Source organism: Ciconia boyciana, chromosome 1 (genome assembly GCF_034638445.1).
Source record: "Ciconia boyciana chromosome 1, ASM3463844v1, whole genome shotgun sequence".
Lineage (NCBI taxonomy): Eukaryota > Metazoa > Chordata > Aves > Ciconiiformes > Ciconiidae > Ciconia > Ciconia boyciana.
Window position 1 is genome coordinate 205,547,970 of NC_132934.1, and position 20,044 is coordinate 205,568,013.

The 20,044-nt window shown below is 37.0% G+C and overlaps 1 protein-coding gene across 2 annotated transcripts in view; it reads right to left on the bottom strand.

Annotated features, from left to right (window-relative positions):
- Positions 1 to 20,044, bottom strand: part of ARHGAP42 (Rho GTPase activating protein 42) — a 173,129-nt gene that overhangs the window by 120,694 nt on the left and 32,391 nt on the right. For both annotated transcript variants that reach the window (XM_072850669.1, XM_072850668.1), the window contains exon 2: positions 12,088 to 12,183. In XM_072850669.1, coding sequence (XP_072706770.1) covers positions 12,088 to 12,183 — 96 coding nt within the window. The remainder of the gene's footprint in view (positions 1 to 12,087; positions 12,184 to 20,044) is intronic.

Genomic DNA, 20,044 nt, shown 5'->3' on the forward strand with positions numbered 1-20,044 from the left:
TAAGGGTCCCAGAGCCTCCCATTCTCTTTGTCTTCCAGTATGTTGGCTATGAATTTAAATATAGCCTTATCTTATACAACACAGATTTCCTTTACTGCTGACACAACCTGGACTGATTTGTTCACAATTCTTTTTCTTTCTTTTTTCCTACTGAATAAAGCCTATAAAACATTAAAAGTGTACAATTATCTACAGCTTTAAATAGAATTACAGTTTAGCCCAAAGGGAACAAGCTGCAGGATCAACACCTTGGTCTGCAAACTGAAATAAAGAATAATTTGTGCAATTTATAAATATTTCATAACCAATGTTGACTGGGCTTGAGTACTACTGTAATAAAATTAAAAAAAATAGTAGTGTAAGACAACTGCAACATATTCCTACAGAAAACTTTTTTTTGTTTGTTAACAGATTTTCAGAAAAGCTGTGTTTGGACAAGTACATGTCTGCTAAATCTTCCCAATTATTGCTCAGGTTTTCATTTTTCCTTGGCTGCTGCTATTTCCTCTGCCACTTCTACCCCAGGTCTACTTCCCTCACTTTCCAAGTGGCAACATTTTTGGAGAGACTTCAGTTTGGAAGACTGAGCTCTGCACCATAAGTAATATTTACTGCAAAAGCAGAAGAGAAGACAAAAGAAGGGGAGAGGAGTGCAGGATTTGAAACCGTTGTTTTTCTTACCAATTTTGTTCTCTTCTGGGTTTCATTCCCAAGATATTAGAGGAAACAGAGTAACTGCTTTCTTTTGTTTAGGTTTAAGGTAATATTGCTTAGGTATTTATGTAAATTCCAGTTCATAGGCTAATAGCATGTCAGATGTGCTTTAACTTTAAGCTGAATATTGGTGTCAAAAGATAAATTATGTTAGAAGATTCCATTGTGGAAAAAGAAGTTAGAAGAGCAAGATAATGGTTCATTTCTTCATGGGGTTTCAGTCTCGTTTAAATTTGGAAAATTAATATTGGATGAGCTGCCTTATTCTCCATTTGGTTTCTCTTACTTCCCTAATCTGGGTATCAGATTGTGTGAATCTGTAATAAGGACCTCATGCATTCCTTTAGTCTGTGTTTACATTTAACACAACCTCCATAAGAACAGGAAAAAAAAAAGCTATTTGTACCTTCCTATAATACAATTAAATGTACTTCTGGTAGTAGAAGACACAGGCTGAAGCAAAGATTCAAGTGTACAGGTTTTGAAATTACATGGAAATACCCCAACAGACACTCTCAAATCAACAGCAAATTCTGCCAGCAGACAGCGGTTTAAATTCACAGCCCCAATAACCACAAATTTCCTTGAAGACTTCCATCGTGGGAAGGTACGCAAAGGTAGAGGCAATTCTGTCTGGTCTGTACTGCTCTTGTGATAGAATCAAGACATACTTAGAGCAGACAAAGTGAAGCCATTTCGGACTCAATAAATGAACATTCTTACTATTTGCTCCATAATTAATCTGGTAAGTAAACTCTGCAAGGGCTTAATTCAAAGTTTTTATATCAATTAGTACCACTATCTTTCAGATTTTGAAGCAATTTCTATCTAATCCAGACTTTGAACTTTCAACTCTGATGAACTAAAAATTAAAAAAAAAAAATTCCCATCAAGTTACAGGGATGGTTTATCCTGACTTAACACAGACATGCCCATAAGAAAAACTGTAACTATTGCTGTAAAAGTTAGATCCTCACAGGGAGAACAACTCATACAACTCATAGTGGTAATTCTGTTTCCTGTGGCAATTCCCATCTTGAACTGTGAGGAAAGGTATTTTGCCAAATTTTTTCAATTCTTGGAAATAAGTCTGCTACCTTACAAAAATAAATCCAAATTTGCTAAACAAATCCATTATATGTCAGGAAGGAAAAGTATGATAAGAGACAAAGAGACACAGAGAAGAAAAATGCCTGGTTTAAAACTACAAAGAAATGCCACAAATGAGGAAGCAAGAAAAATGACGAAATTAAGACTTTTATGCCCAAATTTATGCTTCAAGGACTACGTATTGTTCTCCAAATACGATCACATCTTCCACTATATACTGGCAAGCAGAGAACTTTATGAGAGCACAGCTACTGAAATCCGTATAACTAAAAGTAAACAAAAAAACCCCAAGGCTTCTCTCTACTTCTTTTGAGTTAAAGCACTGTAAACTCAGGGCAAATGCAGTGGTATTTCGTCCTCTATAACACAATTTGGAGCATATTGGCTCTTTGCAGTATTAGGTCAGAGAGATGGAAATAAGTGCTCCAAATTCCACATGAAGACAAGACCAGCAATGAAACTATCACAGATTCAGTAACAGCGTCCCCACTTGACCTCCCCTGGTTTACGGCATTCAACCCCTATATGTTTTTTCGGGAGCATTCCCCACGAACAGATGTTTAAAAGCCCTTCCATTGCTGGCGATATACCAGGCACAAGCATTTCCCCTGACCAGTCTTCTGGGTTTTGTCAGACTATAAAGGCAAGACAAACCAGCAGAAAAGGCCATCAAGTTCCACAGTAACAATGGAACCTCCTGTCTGAGCACAATACACGTGTGCCTCAAAGTGCAGACTAATATGCGAGCCATATAAGGGAACAAATCAAGATCTAAGCTTAATCAAAGCCCAAAGCTTTGCAAGATGTGTTCGCAAGTACAGTATAATATGTACATACCATATGAGGCAACTGGAATTTTAACTCAAAACTATTTTCATCTTGCAAAACTTAATGAGCAAATATAGCAAGGTATTTTATGAACTTTTTTTCTAAACATATGTAAAGCATAAAACGTAGGGCCGCTATTAGAAGTAAAAATCCTTTTCCCCATTGCAGAATTTTATTGAAACGAACCTCTGTCAGTGTAACTATCGAAATCCAGTTACGCACAGTATCATACCCAAGAATTCTTTGCTATAAAAAGTAGCTAGTGTGTCACAAATATTTAAACAAACAAATCTAAACCTTGTACAAAAGTTAAAACAATGCTTTGAGCCAAGACATTTACACTTTCCACTCCACTCCTTTTCAACAAAAGTCTACAAAAAACGCTTTTCAAAAAAAGCTACACATTTATATACAAACTAAGAAGACTTGCAAGAAAGTCAGGTTATCTAGAATTTCCAGATCCACTGTCAGCACTTGTCAAACACAATACTTGGAGAGATAACCTTAAGACATACAATGTTACACAATTTAAATAAATCCAATTACTTGACTTAATATGAGTAAATTGCCGTGCCCTACTCATGCAGAACTTCACAAAGCAAATACAAGTAGAAAATTCTAAATGGATCAAACAAGGGCAAAATGTTTCCTAGAGTCCTGAAAGATTTTTAAAGTTTACAATGGCTGTCTATTCCCCAGTATGTCAGCAAAAACAAAACAAACCCACACCAAACAACTATTCAAATACCACCACCGCTTTTAACACTTTATTAAAAAACCATCTGCAATATATCTACCCTGTGTTAGTGTTCTACTCTGATTATAAAAGCAGCAAATATTTTGAAAATATATCATTCAATCTGGAAATTTATCTATCTTCTGCAGCATGAATTCTTCAACACAACAATTATTCAATACAGCACTAGCAGAGCTGTGGTAGAAAAAGCCCACTCTAGACTCTATTAGTCTATAGCAGCTCTCCCAAAATGTGGCATCCCGAAGTGACAGCAGAAACATTTTAAATCATCTAAGCAACTTCTTCCATTTTGTTAGGAACATGGGACTGAACAGATCTCCCAGGCAGTCACTTGCTCTCACAGAGCACTATATCAAAACCCTTCCACAAATTAGTAAATCACTTTTCTTGTCTCTCCCCTTCCTTCTACACTTCTGTGAAGGAGTGGAGGCTGTTGGGACTAGCCACAACAAATCTGCTATTTTCACCGTTTTCTCACAGAATAAAGAGAGAACGATTTTCAACAGGCGATCATTAAGAAATACTGCATCTCTATGCCACTACAAAATAGGGTTTAAAATTATCGCATCTGCCAAAGAGAGATCAGCCTCTGTTTCCACCTGATGGAGCCACATGCACAGCAGTCCTGGGGCTGAGCTCCATAGCTCAGCAGGGTGTGGGGAACACTATTCACTACATTATATTTTGTCCAACAGGTATAAAGTGATCTTAAAGTGCTTCTGGAGACCTACTTTGAAACCCTAGCAGCTTGAACTGGCGCCCATTGAAATCAACAGCATAAGTTCCTATACTGTAAAAGTCCATTTAATCCAATTAATCTTTACCTTAACTAAATTAACCATTAACCTTTGACTTGAACAGATCAGACTTCTCCAGAGTTGACTGTCAGAGGAAGAACAGCCTGTCAGAGGAAGAACAGATTTAAAAACCATGGAGTATTCAGAAATAGATAAGATCAAAGGTGGATTCTGGTTAAATCAGAGATTCTTTCAATTCTCTCCTGCTTTCCTTCCCCCCGCCCCAATCCCACTAGAAAGAATCATGATATAAACTGACTATGAATACAAATCTTTCATTCTAAGAAAACAATTGCTACTTCATGCTGAAGTTTTTTGAACAGCTGAATAACAAGACAATGCAGGAAATAACCACTGAGCAACATACATCATTCTAAGCTGCAAGTCATATTCAATCCTAGCATTCCATAAACAAAGGAGTTAGAAGTAATTATGACTACATTTCAGGCTTGTCAATCCCCGATTCTTCAGAGGCACAACCATACTTTAAATGAAGGGAAAAAACCTGATATTTCAGTCTTTCTAGCTGTACAAACCTTATTTGTGTGTGGCTTTTTGCGGGTGCTGAAATAAGGGAAGTAAAAGGAAAAACAATGCATTCAGAATGCAGCTGGGAATCATTAATACTGTTTTTCCGATTTGTAAAATTTAGTAAAATTTATTACTTGAATGGTGAAATACTTTAATTAGGAAAAATATCACCAAATACTTCAACAAATGTTAAGTTTGTCATAATTGCTTTGTTGAATTTAGGCCTGCAAAGGGATCAAGGACTTCCTGTGCTTGAAAGTATAATCTCTACTAAGGATTTTGATTTCAGAAAGTACAAATCCTTCATCTTACTTGCTCAAACCTGAAGATGAATATCTCAAAGCTGAGTTGATCAAACCACTACCTGTTTTTGAAAGCGTGTGCCTATTGCTCAAGAGGTATACTAACTTGACAACTCTAAAGTGTTACGCCTTTTTACTACAAGTGTATTATAGGCAGTTACAGCACAAACCAGTTATTTTCAAACCAACTCTGTAAGGCAATTCTGTAGTCCTCAGACTGTCTCACCACAGGCATTCATACTTCTACTGGGATACCCAACTCTAGAAATAACAAAGCTAAGTGATGGAGGGAAGAAGAGTTATGTTGAAGGCATGGAATGAGAGCAATAAAGTAGAATGCATCTACAAGAATCCAGGAGGTCAAATAATTAATGAGGGACACAACAGATAGTTCATCTTGATCCGTGAGTGGCATGGACTTGTCTACTCATCTGTTCAGATCAAATGTTGACTCATTTAATCTCCTTAGCAGAATGTACCAGGACAACCAAAGCTATTGCTGTCTATTGTCTGCCTCAACCTCCTTCTGTAAACAGCATGAGCTCCAAGGCAAGTGGCAGTCTGAGACACCACAGTTTGCAGTCCAACATAATAAAATGAACTAGCATGAATTTTAGACTCCCTTAGCACACCAGGATGTAAACTGTGGTGACTCAGATCTTCTACTTCACATCCAGCTACTCCTGCCACAGAAGGCAGCTAGGACAGACAGGAAGGGCAGTAACTGCATCAGCCACCCCAATCTAATTTTTTTCATTTGAATACGCATCTTGAAGTAACAGGGAATGGAGCATGCAAATTCTAACAACTTTCTGATATGTATCTTGGAGAAGAACAACAAACAAGGCCTGTGTTATTGATCTTATTTTACCTTTTCCTCCTGCACAGATAAAGGCCTATTGCAACATTATTTTATTTCCTGCTTTGTCAGCCTCATTTGACCTTCCACAGCAAGGACAAGAGGTCTGGGCTGGACAAACAGAATACCAACCTTCTCATTCTGGTGCAGATGCTGTTTTGAAGTCTCTGTGGGATCCTAGCACTAGCATAAAATCACTCTTTTCTTGGAGACAAGAAACAATAGCATTCTGGAAACAGGTGGCATTTGTTTAAATATGCAACAGGAATTAAAAAAAAAAAATAATGGTAGGAACACATTGAACAGATTTTAAACAAACACTTTAGGCATTTCACACCCTGATTGTGCTGAGTTCCGCCCATAATTTGTTACTGTTTAACTTTTGTAGATAAAAATAGTCCAATAGGAGTACCAAAGAACTCCGTCCTGTGATTCAGATCTTACAAGTAGCTTATGCAAAGTTGCTTTGAAGGTCACCTAAAAAGTTAATCTTAAAATTCATTCTTCCAACTGGAGGAAAAAGAGCCTTTAGGCAGGTAATTACTGTGGAAAAACAGCATACAATCTTTCTATGCAAATTCACTCTCAGTCGCAAATAGCTTTCTATGCTAATCCAGGACTCAACACTTCCCCACCCATCTAAAAAAACACCTTTTGTAAATACGCTTGTCTCTAATATGTTCCACAAGGTCAACAAACTCAAGTACTACAAAAGTTATTGGGATGATACCTACACTAAAAAAAATCGACCCCCAGAACTCTGCCCTCAAGGTGGTGGCAAGATCCTCCTCTTTCCTTGGTTTGGATAGGGCAGTAGTAGACCTGAGCCGCTGGAATTCATTTTAGACTTATTTGGTATTTGGTGATTCCACTCAGAAACCTGGTTACGAACGGGAATTCAGTGCAAGGTAGGTAGAATATTAACCTAAAAAGAACTTTCTTGAACATCAAAGCTAACCTCAAGAGATTAGGGAGATGACCTGTAAGATAGCCAAGTGATTCAGACTGTAGGTGGCTCAATGGCATTTAATAAATAATTCCAAAACAGCCAGGCAAATTCAAGAAGCCATTGCGCACCACAGGCAATAGAGATACAGTGGCTTGAAATCGTAACTAGCCTGACAGCTACCTTCTGAGGTTCCCGATTAGCCCCCAAGCAGCTCCAAAAGAGAGTGTCCTAACTTGGAGACTGCAATGTCCACAGATTGATCTGTCAAGATTTACCTCCACACACTTTAGGCAGGCATAAAGCTCCTATAAATTCCCCCCCCTTTAATAGAGCACTGCATGTGCAGTTTGTACCATTAAAAAAAAGGAATTTGGCACCTCTTAATGCCAATTAACCTTTTACATCGTTATAAGAGATGGGGGGAGGGCAACTTTCTAATTTTTTCTCTTATTTGTGTAGTTTTTTTACACAACTTTCCCAAGACAGATCTATTTGCTGCTTTGAACGAGAGGGTGCTTGTCCTCTGACAGGCTCTCCAAGAGGGCAGAGCTGCTGCTAACTCAAAAGCATTGTGCATGTGGATGCCCAGTACAAGCAAAAAAGAAGACTGAGCTTCTGGCATCATTGCTCAACTCAAACAAGAGAGCCTTAAGAACACAGCAGTGGACTCTAACAAACAACTACTATAAAAGTTTTTTTTTCCTTTTTACTTTTTTTTAAAGTTCTTTCTTCCCAGTACATTTTAGTTGATTTTTCAAAGTTCAACTTGAAACTAACTGCTATATACAACCTAATTGCCTGGCATGAGTTAACAGTTCTGTAGATGGTTAGTTGCTAGCACTTTTAATAATCCCATGAACGATTTGAGGTGTGAGTCAGCAAAGATCACATGAACCACAACTGCTAGCAGCAAGAGGAGAATTCAGTTCCCACAAGGAAAGATACCACATTTTAGAACTTCTGACCTATTCCTTGTGGCTCAATTAGTAATGATTTCACAGATCATCATAATCCTATTACATTCCTAAATCAAGCCTCTGATGCTACCTGAACCATCTGACACAATATAATTCTCTTCAAGGAAAAAAAATTCAAAACCAGCAGTGACAGAGTGAAATACACATGCCTTTCAGTGCTTTTTCCTAAATAGCACACACTAATAAAAAACAGAGAGTAAAGTAAAATGCCAGAATATCAGAACGTATTTTTTTGTCTTGGTTTCTTTTAATTCTGAAGAGCATGGTGTTACACTGCTGATATTAAATCTCACTGATCTATAATTAGCCATAATACAAAATAGACAAGAACTTGTTAAAGAAACAAGACAGAATTCCATTGAGTTAAATAATAATGTTTATTATTTTCATCTGTATCAGCCACAATCCAAATAACACAAACAGAAGAAAAGAGCATAAAAACAGGGAGATTCCTGGAGAAGGAGTCAGGTGACACAAGCTGGGCAATGCTAGGAAAGAAGGAGCTGGGCAAACCTTCTCCTTGCAAGATTTATACTTGCACAGTGTATACTGAGGAAAAAGACACTTGTTCATTAAAACCACAGTTTCTGTGTGTAACATTCTGTGTAACATTCTATGTTACCTATAAGATTTGAAACATGTAAAAATCATGCATCTATTTTGCACAAAACTCTCACTGGGTACGACAAATGGCTGACCTCCTTTACGTTCATTCACTGTCGATGTGAAGTATTTAATCTTTGTACAAAATATTAGTTGTGAAGGGGGCTGAGAGTAACTGTGCACAGGGTGATATGTCTATAAGAGTGAATGGCAAAGTGTTGTCAAGTCTTGGCTATTTCAGACTGAGGAAAGCACAGTTGTTATTAAGATGGGGGAAGGAACACCTTCTCCTTAGAGTAAGGGTAAGTTACATCAAACCTTCATTACTATTCCTTTTTAGTATTAATGATTCACTGTCATTCATCATCTTATTTTTGCTTTAAGTTATGCCACATTCTGCGTAACTTTTCAATGGCACAAAAAAATTACAGCTTGGCTGAATCACGTGCAACTGGAGCTAATACCTATGTTCTACTATCAATTAGTATGGCCCTACCAAATACTGTGGCCCTTGCGTTGCTGCAGATCACATGCTGCCACGTGCATTTCAAAACAGAGGAAGAGACAACACTGGCAATTGTTGCTAGCTTTTTTTTTTTTTTTTTAAATGAGAAAAGCTAGTAAAGCTGCGGAGCACTGTTTCCCAAACCCAATTTGCTGGCAAATATCTGAAAACCTGAAATAGCTTTTTATAGCGTGAATCCTTTGATGTTCACAGTTATAAAAAAAATGAAGTTGTAGACTATTTGAGGAACAAGCCAGTCTGCTTATTCAAGAAAGTCAGGGGAATAGCTTATAACCCATGCACAAAATGTCTGATTCTAAATTGGGCATGTTATATCTGAAAGTGGCTACGCAGATAAATCTGGGTAACTTGCAACAACATGGAAAGATTACCTAAAGTGCATTATACAGCCACAAAGAGACATGTAGATCTTTTCGTTAAACACCACCACCATTTCTATGGAAGAATTAAACATTTGTAAATAAAAAAGTAAGAAATCATATAAATTAGAAGTCAAAGATAGGAATTAAAAGAAAACAAAAAACCCAAATAAATCACTGGATTAAATAATAGATGGATGAAAATAAATATGAAGAACACCATCATAATTCTGTTTATATTGCCTGTGTCATGGAGCTTAACTAAAAGTACTTCTCATGTATTTTGTGTAATGGGCTTGTTGGAACAGGTGAGTTGTATAAAGAGAGCATCTAAAAAGGTACAGGTTACAGGAAATGCAAATAAAACTGAATGCTGTTATTAGAGCTCAGTTTGGCAAAAAAAGTAAAAATATTATGTTGCGCTTAGTTACTGAACAGAGATCTTCAACTCTAGCACTGCCGCAAAAAAAAAAGTTCATGAGGCTATCAACTCAGTTCCAAATACTTATTACTCATAAGAAAAAAAAAAAATCACTTATATTTCAATTTTGAAAAAAGTTGAAACTGTTGGTTTGTTTGGGTTTTTTTGTTTGTTTGTTTGTTTTTTTAACAGAAATAATCACATCCTGACAGAAGAAGCCTTGTTCAGAGGGTGAATTTCCAATGCTAAGGTGGATTAGGGTGGATTTCCAATGCTAAGCTTGAAATAGAAATTTATTTTAAAATCTTCAGAATGTAGTCCCTGTATTAAGCCCCTATGTATGTGGTAGTTTTGTACAAAACTTACCAAGTCAGAGTATCACTGCAGACTGAAGTAAAACTTCCCAGTGGCCTGCACAGTTGTAGATATTCTTAAAAAAAGAAGGTGAAGGCAGAAGGAGGCACAGAGAGTAGGATTCATCTATACAAAGCTGTCTTTGATGATAAGCAAACATCTAGCTTGTTGGGGCATGTTAGAGATATGGATAAATTCTAGGTCACTGCTCTAGGGAGATCAAAAATTGAGCCTTACCCTATAAAACCACACAGTATCATTCAAGCTCTGTTAGACTTGAATTTGATTCCTGTCAGTTTACCTTTTACTCTTACAAGCTTCTTTGATGTACATGACAATCCATCAGGCAATGGGTGCTTTAGAAGCTAGAAATCCCTTCTTTGAAGCTCCAAGTGAAATAAATCAGCTGTCAAGCTTCATGAACTGTTTTTTTCCTAAATAGCTTTAAATGCCTGTTTAATGTCGAAACAATAAATTGTCTTTTCTTCGCTACATTTAGGTTTCAAGTAAAATGAAAGTTGCCTTTGTCCTCAGTCACCTCATTTTAAATGCAAAACCTAATGTCTTTAAAAAAAGTTATTGACCAAATCTAAGACATATAACTGAGATACTGTAATTTAGTTTAAATGCATAAAGTAAGTACAAGCTAACTTTAACAGCCAAGAAATAATACGTAGAATGCCAAAGAGCGCATACACACCATTCATTTTTCATCTCTTTCCAAGCTTGATACACCTGAAGAATGTATGCAGTTTTATGTCTGAGTAGAAGCAGCTCAGTGGTTTCACTCCCCTGCTTTTATATGTCAGTAAAATTAAGCCTCCCCTCTCACCCCCCTGCCAAAGGTTAGTGGAAGACAGTGACCAAATACCAACCATCTTTGATGACAGTCTCCTAACTATCACCATGTTGTAGGTGAGGATGAGGCAAACCTTGCTGGTGAAAGCAAGCAGCTCAAACCTTTTGTCCAGTGATTAGTAACTCCGTCAGGAAAAGGGAAATATTGAAGGGAGAGAAGACTTGAAAATGGGTTATAATAAGATAGGCTTGGAAAAGCCTAAATCTGAGTATCCTCTCTGCATTACATAGATCTTTTAAAAAAAATACTAACAAGTCCTACGTTCCCTCTTGTACTGCCAAATTATTTTTAGAAGCAACTAATCTTAAACAACCATCTTCCTTCCTTGCAGATGTTTTGGGAGAGACATGGGGGCCATGTGGTACGTAAGACTCATGACACTGAATTTAGCCATTCTGAAAATGGATTATAATCCAAGTTTCTCACCAATGGAAGCTAGAGCACTCTAGCTGCTGTGCCACTGCCCAAAAGCAGCTCTGTAACCGCAGCAATGCCTTGCAGTAAAGAGTGGCTGAATTTCTGAATCCTGGAAATGTTTCCAGGATTAGTCTGCTGAGGGAAGAATATTTTGATGATAAAAAGAGGCTTATGTTCAAGACAAGCTGAGCCATTCAGTTCTGCGAATACAGAAGTTCTGGGTGTGCGCAGAGGCAGAACATTAAGCAGCTAGTAAATTTTACTGGCAAAAGTTCAGACAACTATATACTTAGGAATGCACAAGTTGTAAAGAACATATTCCTGGTTTTAGACTCTTAAATACTTCCTGTGTCTTACTAGGCACTTAAGTGGTTTTTTGCAGACTTAGGTTACTTCATAGGAAACTTGTGTACCTTTTAGTATCCGAACAAAAACTGGCTGCAAATTAGAAATAGCAGAAGAATTTAGAAGATTCACAGTTGACTCAGTTGACAAAGTACTGCTGAACACTTTCCTCTACAATGAGCCAAGCTATGTCATGAAGACATAGCTTTGACATGTATTTTTTAAGTCTTGCATGATTTCTACTTATTCTACGTTTGTTACATGCACCATTAAAAAAAAAACCAAACTGTGAACTGCCCCACTATATTTGTGATACCATATTAAATATATAAGAAACAATATAAAACATTACTGCAACCAGAGCACAGAACGTACTTACCAATATTAATTTCATCATCAGTTTCAGCATCTCCAATACACTCAAACTGGAAATCTTGTAAAGACTGTGAAAATTTTTGTACTGCCATGGATAAATCTAAAATATAAGGAAAAAAAAAAAATCAGAATTACTCCACTACAACTTCACTGGAGCAAGGTTTCATGCATTTCTGCATGAAACATTTTTTCTGTTTACAAAGTTTCCTTTCTAGTAGCTTTTTTAGACAGTAACTTAATTCAAAAATCCCCATCACCATTAAAAATCAAAGTACTGGAGATATACCAGAAACCTATGAAACACATTGATGCCAGATTTCAAACATTAATACAGGTATTATGTTGACAACTGAAGAACTGTCACACTTCTTGAAAAATAAGAAATTAGTATAAGAAATGAATATCTAGTGGTAAATTGCATATGTAAGTAGACCACTGTTGTTTAAAATACTGTCAGATTAGTTTGCAGATTAAAATAAAGCTCATGACAGTTTCTTTCATAAACATTATCAGAATAATTATATTCTAACTATTCTAATACACTAAAGCATTATACAGTGTTATGTAAAAGCTTTGTAAAAAGAAATTGAAGGGGAAAAAAAAATAAACCACAAGTGCTTGCCAATCAACTAGGCTGTCCATGAATTATGAGCACTCTTTTCACTGAACTACACAGAGTGGACCTTCGGACCAAAGAAATGTCAAAGCAATCCAAATTTCATAGCATAAAATTTCATTAGAATTGTACACACTCCAACAAAAACAACAACAAATTGTAAATACAGAATTTCAATGTAACCACATAAATCTGTTCTTTTCTTTTTTAGGTATACTAATGGCAAATACAGAGATGAATGTCATAACAAACGAACTCGGTCAAGACTTAAAAACGCTACCAGTCCAGACGGGCCCAGAAAACCAGCAACAACTCTCTCTGCCCTAAAGGGCCTATCTATGGTACCTATTTTGAAGATAGGAAAATTGGCAATTAAGATTCTGATATCTCCTAAATCTAATCAAAAGCCATGGTAAGGATAAGTTATGAACAAAAGCCAAGTCATAAATTCTGTTTCAAAAGCATCATGTATCTGTCTCCATGCTTGGGGATGTTCAAAAGTCATCTGGACATGGTCCTGGGCAACTGGCTCTAGGTGGCCCTGCTTCAGCAGAGGGGTTGGACCAGATGACCTCCAGAGGCCCCTTCCAATCTCAGCCATTCTATGATTCTGTGATTTCCTTAACCCTGTTATTGTAAAGCCACAAATACTCATTTACTCAATGCTGGACACAAAATTAGAAGGCTAACCTTTTTCTGGCAGGAATAAAACCTAGCATATAAATACACAAATTGGCCTAATGTCCTAAATCAAGACACACACATACAAAAAAAGGAAAAAAAGTGTCATTTAAATTTGAACAATCTCCAACAGTAAGAACCATTCCACTGAAATAAGGGTTGAAAATCTTCTAAAAACCTCCAAATAATAATCCACACTGTAAGATGACTGAAATTTTTTCTTTTTTTTAATTAAAGGTAACCACTATCAAGGGACAGAATCCCTACCAGGATTTTGCCCTACCCCGAATTTACTCAGTGCCTGCTGCTTCTGTATTTTTACATGCAGCTATACAGTACATCAGTCCAACAAGAGAACCAGCAGTCTTTAGACAATACAGACATGAACAACTTTTTTTCTTGTATTACTAAGGAATTCCATATGTTTATCTGATAAATAACTAGGGTGTAAAGAATTGGGTAAACAACTTCTGTATCTTTTTGATAAAAAGCATGGAAAACAGGAAAGAATGCTCCCCAGAATTATTGCATCCTTACTGAACATTTCCTACTGTGCTGTACATGAAGATTATATTATTAAATGTATTAACAAATTAGATGCTAAACACAAAGTGTTTCCTACTGTTTATATAGATGAAAACAAAATAGATCTTTATAAGCTGAAACAGTCTGTTTTATGCAAATACAGCATCTTTGATATCTAAGTAACTGATTGTTCTACAGCTGTTAGAAATACCTAAACTTGAATTTGTTTGCAGCAGGATGCTTTGAGTTTAAAGGGAAGAAACAGTTTTATTGTTGGCTCTTCCACCAAGTTACTACACTGAGTCCTAAACCCTTCTATAAAATTGCTGCGTACCAACTGATGCCAAAAGGAATAACAAGGCCTTAAGGTGACTGAATGAAAAAGATTCTATACTGCAAGTACACTGAAATGTAAAAATTAACTATCACTAATAGGAATGAAGATTTATTTCCTCTGGACAATCTAATAGCTGCCCATGATGACCAGCCTCTCTGTGAACATGGAAGGAAATAAGAGAGTATGGCTCTCCCCTATCACTCTTCCACATGTGCAGGGCTCAGTGGAACAAATATCACGGGAAAGGAAAACAAATGATAAAAATATCCAAGGTGGAGTCTCCATTTTATATTTATGGATTAGTCATACACAGATGCCGACCTCTGTTTCACTGTGTCATCAAATCAGACAGTGTTAATGCTGATACGTTTTGAACTTGAAGGAGGCATGTTTAACCTAACTCGGAAATAGTGGGTATGAAGAATGTAGTAAGAATTACAGAGCTCATTAGATAACTTGATAAAATAATCCAGAATGATACCATTTGGAGATTTCTGCCTCTATATGAGACCTAGTCTAATAGCTTGAAAGTATTAGAAGATACCACATTAAGGTTAAAGCTGTTCAGTGTAGCAAGGAATAAAATGAAGTTCCAAGGTCAGATGTTTCCTGTGACACTAATTCAAAGGTTCTGTACAAAGTTAATTTTATCTGAAAATATAAAAAATACTATTCTACAGAAAATTCCTTGGACCTTACTTGCACAGCTTCCTAGAGGCCGTAACAGGAGTTACTCTGTAAGAACTCAAAGCTCAACATCATAGTTGAATCACTATCATTGGACCAAGCAGGGCAATTAGTTATATTTATCAATTTCTTTCTTAGGACCATCATCACTTTACTTGATTACAAAATTCACCTAGTCACAGAAAGGACCAGTTGTGCCAACAGCAGGCCTCAACTTTAAGAGATACGAAGATTCAAAACTTAATTAAATCAAATTTAAGAGCAACTGCCTCTTCAATCAAGAAGAGACAAATGATATCACTACCATCTTATCTTGTCTGGACAAAAAAAATGAAAAGAGCAGAGAGATGGAGCAGAAACATTGTCCAGCTTTACAAGATGTCCTTTACCACTGTATATCCCAGAGTCTTAATGTCACCGAGAGCCCTCAATATATCCTGCTCCTTCTAGCCATAGGAAGGTAAATCACCACACCAAACAAATAAACTTTTTATCATCTGCAAGCTATGTGGCATTACGAGAGTCGCTCTTACTCAGCTTCTAACATGTACAACTTGATAGTCATGTCCCTCTTTTTGTGGAGTCCACATGAACTAGGATATTTTACTTAGCCATGGACAGAAATTCTCTTTCGAGCAGAGTCAACTGATCTTCTAAGTTACTATAAAAACCTTATCAGCTTTATCGACTGACAGTACAAGTCTATCATCCAGGGAAGGATGGCTGCTCAAAAGTCTCAATGACACCATAAATGTTGTTGCCCCTGCTCTTCTGCAGGGACTCAAATAGAGTAATCTCTCTGGGTGCCAGCGAAAGAGTGAAAACGCACCCTGTTATCCCTCAGTTGCCAGAGGGGTGAATTTCTAACCAGCAATTCTGTTAACATTTATTTTCCAACAGTACTCACCCGCACCTTTTGTTCCCTGTTTTCCTCAACTCCAAAGGAGGATTCAGTTCAGTTTTGCAGTGAGGCACACTGTCAAGAGCAGCCATCTAAACACTGCTTACAGTCAGTGGAAGGAGATAACTGAGACAGTTGCCTGTTTTAGTAAGGGTTGAAGCAAGTCAACTGCCCAGCAAGATTTTTTTTTGTGGAGCTTTGACAGAGGAAGTACTAAAAGAAGCATACTGCAATGTGACCGGAAATAATAAAAGGATAATTGCAGCTTAACCACAAGAAAGTAATATAACACCAGTATTAAATATGGACACATATAACACCATCGGTATCATACTGCTAATGAAAGAATAATAAAAGTCATCATCCATTCAGAAAAGTCACAGAGGAATCAGGAAACACATTAACTCTCTTGTACTTCTTCCTGAAGTTTTATATTTTTGATTAATCTGCTTAACACATATTTACCCAACAAAAATATGGAAAAAAACCTCTGCATTATCCTAGAAGTCACATTTATTGAAGATTCACTTTGTTTCACATTGCCAAAAAGGAGGATTTAATTTGAACTGTAATATATTAACTTATTTTAGGCTTCAGATAGGGCTTTATATGCTGGATACAGGATGATAAAACTATGATGCAGTCCCTTTGTATTACTAGAATTGTTCTTCAACTTTCTTATCCTAGGTTTATTAAACAGATCATAAAATAAATTCTTATATCGAGCCTTGAGGAGGAGGAGAGAACAATACGTTGCAACAAAGTGATGAAACAATGGATGTTATTACCTGAAGGACAAAAGAACGAGTATATTAGTTTTGGCACAACCCTTCACAACAAGGATCAAGTTCTACAGATAAGGAAACTTGACAAGATTTCTACAAGTTGGTAAACACAAAGAATTTTTTTGGTTGGGGTGGGAACGTGGTTGGTTGGTTGGTTTTGCCAGTCTGATGTCTGGAAGAACAGAAGAAAGCCCAAGCTTTTGACAGGAGTCAAACAAGCTCCAAAAGCAGAAACTTTATGCACCTGCAAACGACCCATATCCCTACCCTAGTAATAGCTTGCAAGAAACTGTTCTCAGCAAATACATCAAAGTCAAAGTCTTTCCACTTGTTTACTTACAAAGATGACTTCATTAGCAAATGGAGTTCCAATAACCAACACTCTTCCTGATTGATGTCAATCATCCTGGAAGAGCTTGGTATCATTCACGGGCTTAATAAGGAAAAACAGCAGTTGAAACCTAGTGAGAAGATTAAACATGCCTAAATGAACTCCTGAGCGCCAGCTGGAATGCAGTAAATGGGTTCAAACAACAGACTCTGGCTAAAATAGTAACAGCAACGTATCTGGTGATCTGACACAAAGCTAGTTATTACCGCATGGCTTCAAAGACAGCGGAAGCAAAGGGGTGATGGCTGAGCTGGCAGGATATTAGAGGCAATTCTTCAGTCAGCTGAATTTCAGGACAATTGAAGACTGGAAAGGAGACCACGTACAGCCACCTTTGGTGTTTCAAACCTTTGGGCAGTTTGATCCGCTACCAGATATGCCTAGATGCATTGCTGTGCCATATTTGATGAGCTATCTCATTCAGTCATGCACTGACATATAGGCTTATTAAAACCCAAGCTACTCAACAAAACCGAGCATTAAGGAGCCGTAATATGTGAAAAAAAACCACAGCAGAAACTGAACAATATTGCCAGAGTACTTGATAAAATGGCATGCTAAAATGCAGAGAACCATTTATCTACTTCATTGACTTTTACTCCTCAGTACCTGGAAATAAGTCACTGTTGTGGGGGTTTTTTTAATTGCTTTACAAATAAATTTATTTTCTTGATTTATTTCATAAGCAAGTCTCATCCTATAAACACTTTTTCTGGCTAAGTTATCTAAACACTTGAAAATGTAGATTTATAACAGAGATTATATTATTGTGAAACAGCAGCTGTTCTTACTGCACCAATGCTGTTCTTACTGCACCAATGCTGCGTGTTGCAGCGTTCTTACTGCACCAAATGACAGAAGCAAGGAAACATTTAAAAATTCATACAAGTGAAAAAAGGTCTTTCAGTATTACAAATACAAATCTGTAAACCACTATTTACCCAGAAAAATACTTGTGAGATTCAGGTTTCCTTAAATACTTCATGACACGCTCCTTTTTCTGTGAAGATGAATTGGGAACTGCCTTGGTTTTGTTATTTTATATGAGAACGAGCTTCACGGAAGCGAGCTATATCAACAGCCAGAAATAAGCTGGAGGAACAAGAACACCCCACTGAGAAGCACTGAACTTCAACAGCTTCTATGTTTGCCACAGTCAATTTGATTTTAACTAGAACATGTCACAGTGGGACATCCTTTTCCACATCATAGACTGTAAACACAGCAGCTGGCAGTACAATTATATTTAGGCAGTATGAATGATTAAGCAGTTAAAAGCAGTGATCATACAAGATTGCGTATATCACTACTATATTTCAAATTTCTTCCTGCCTTAAGGGCTTTCTCATTAAAATCCCAGCTTCACAGTTGTTGGTCTTAATTCAGAAAACAGCACCAAAACGCATTTTCTTCACAATTTTTGCCTCTTTCCACTCTTCATCACTCACTAGTGCTTTAAAATGAAAAATAAATGAAAATTAACAGCCGTAGGTAACTGTCACATACAGAAAATCTTCCAATTTCATAACGTGTGTGATAGCAGGTCAGCACAAACAAGGGGACCTGCAAAAGACTTACAAATTAGCCCAAAGCAGCAATGCTGAGAATGGGGATGTTGGCACATAGCTCAGTACTGCAATTAATTCCCTCAACTGTACATGAAAAGAATTCTGGGGTTTGCTGCCAGAACAGGTAACCCCAGCTTAATAAAACATCACCACCATAGCACATACCCATATCACCTATAGTTAGAAAGCAATTTAAAATGCATGTTAACATGCCTTTTAAACACACACAAAAATCTGTATAGTCAGCCAATACAGCTTCTGCCATCTTCGGTTTCAAGTGGCTTTCAATACTAGTGTCTTTCCTACCACATATGGTTTCTAGCCTATACCATTGCATGGAATATTGCCCATGGCACTTCTATTTTTAGAAGTCTATTTGATGAAATTATTTACATACACACACACTTGTTATTCTTTATTTCTCAGCTGAGTTAATTTGTGGATCAAATTAACTGTTCTGATTGTCATAGAAAAAAAAAAAGAAGCCAAAAAAAAAAGAAAGAACTCTCCTCTTATGAGTGATCACTTTTTTTCCAAATTTCTGCAGAAGAATTTAATTTGGCAGAACACAGGGCAAGCTGACACAGAGGAGAGGCTATCTGCAGGGGCAGATGGAGCTAACGCTGGCCACTTGCCATAATGCCTTCTAAAGAAGCCACAAGAAAAGACCACGAGGCGATACAAAATCCAGTGCCCAGTGCCAAAGATTTTGCAGCACAAGGGCCACTGCTCTGTATTGACACAGTCTTTCATTGTTGCTATCAATGAACTCTTTATCCCTTTTATTTGCTAGCTTCATTGGTGTATATTCTTTGCCAACTTGCTATTCATTGAACAATAATAAGCAACTAAAAATAAACAACCCCCTACCCCAACAATCCCACATTACTTTTCCACCTTAGGCTCAATGTTTTGCTCTTAATTTCAGGGAAGCTAATTTCTTTCTCATAATCTCCAGGGAAAGGACATCAGGAGAATATGTCAACATGTAGCCCATGCATTGCTGCATTCCTCTGGGGTTAAAGCAAGCACTGTAGCAGTTTGAAATTTTTCAGTGTCATCTTCTTACTCATGAATATTTCCATGAGAAAAGTGCACAATTTACTTTCTCATTCTAGTAAGCACTGAGAAATCCCCTTGATCAAATGCAACAAAATCCCCACTTTCTTAACACTATGATGCAAGAGCTATTGAAAAGTCCGTATCTTCTACAAACTTCATTGCTATTCATACCAACATTTTTAAACCCCAACTTCCTTATGTTAGAAACTTGTACAGTACCTTGTTAGTCTTAGTATTTCTCTATGGTTAAGCACTAAATCCAACACATTCTTTAAGAACACACCCCAAGAACGGAACATTGATGTTTAATGAGAGGGGGATTTTTTTAGGCCACATTTGCATGCTTACTTGATAAAATCATAACTAAAACTTCCCAGAAACATAACTGTTGAACCATATAATGTTATA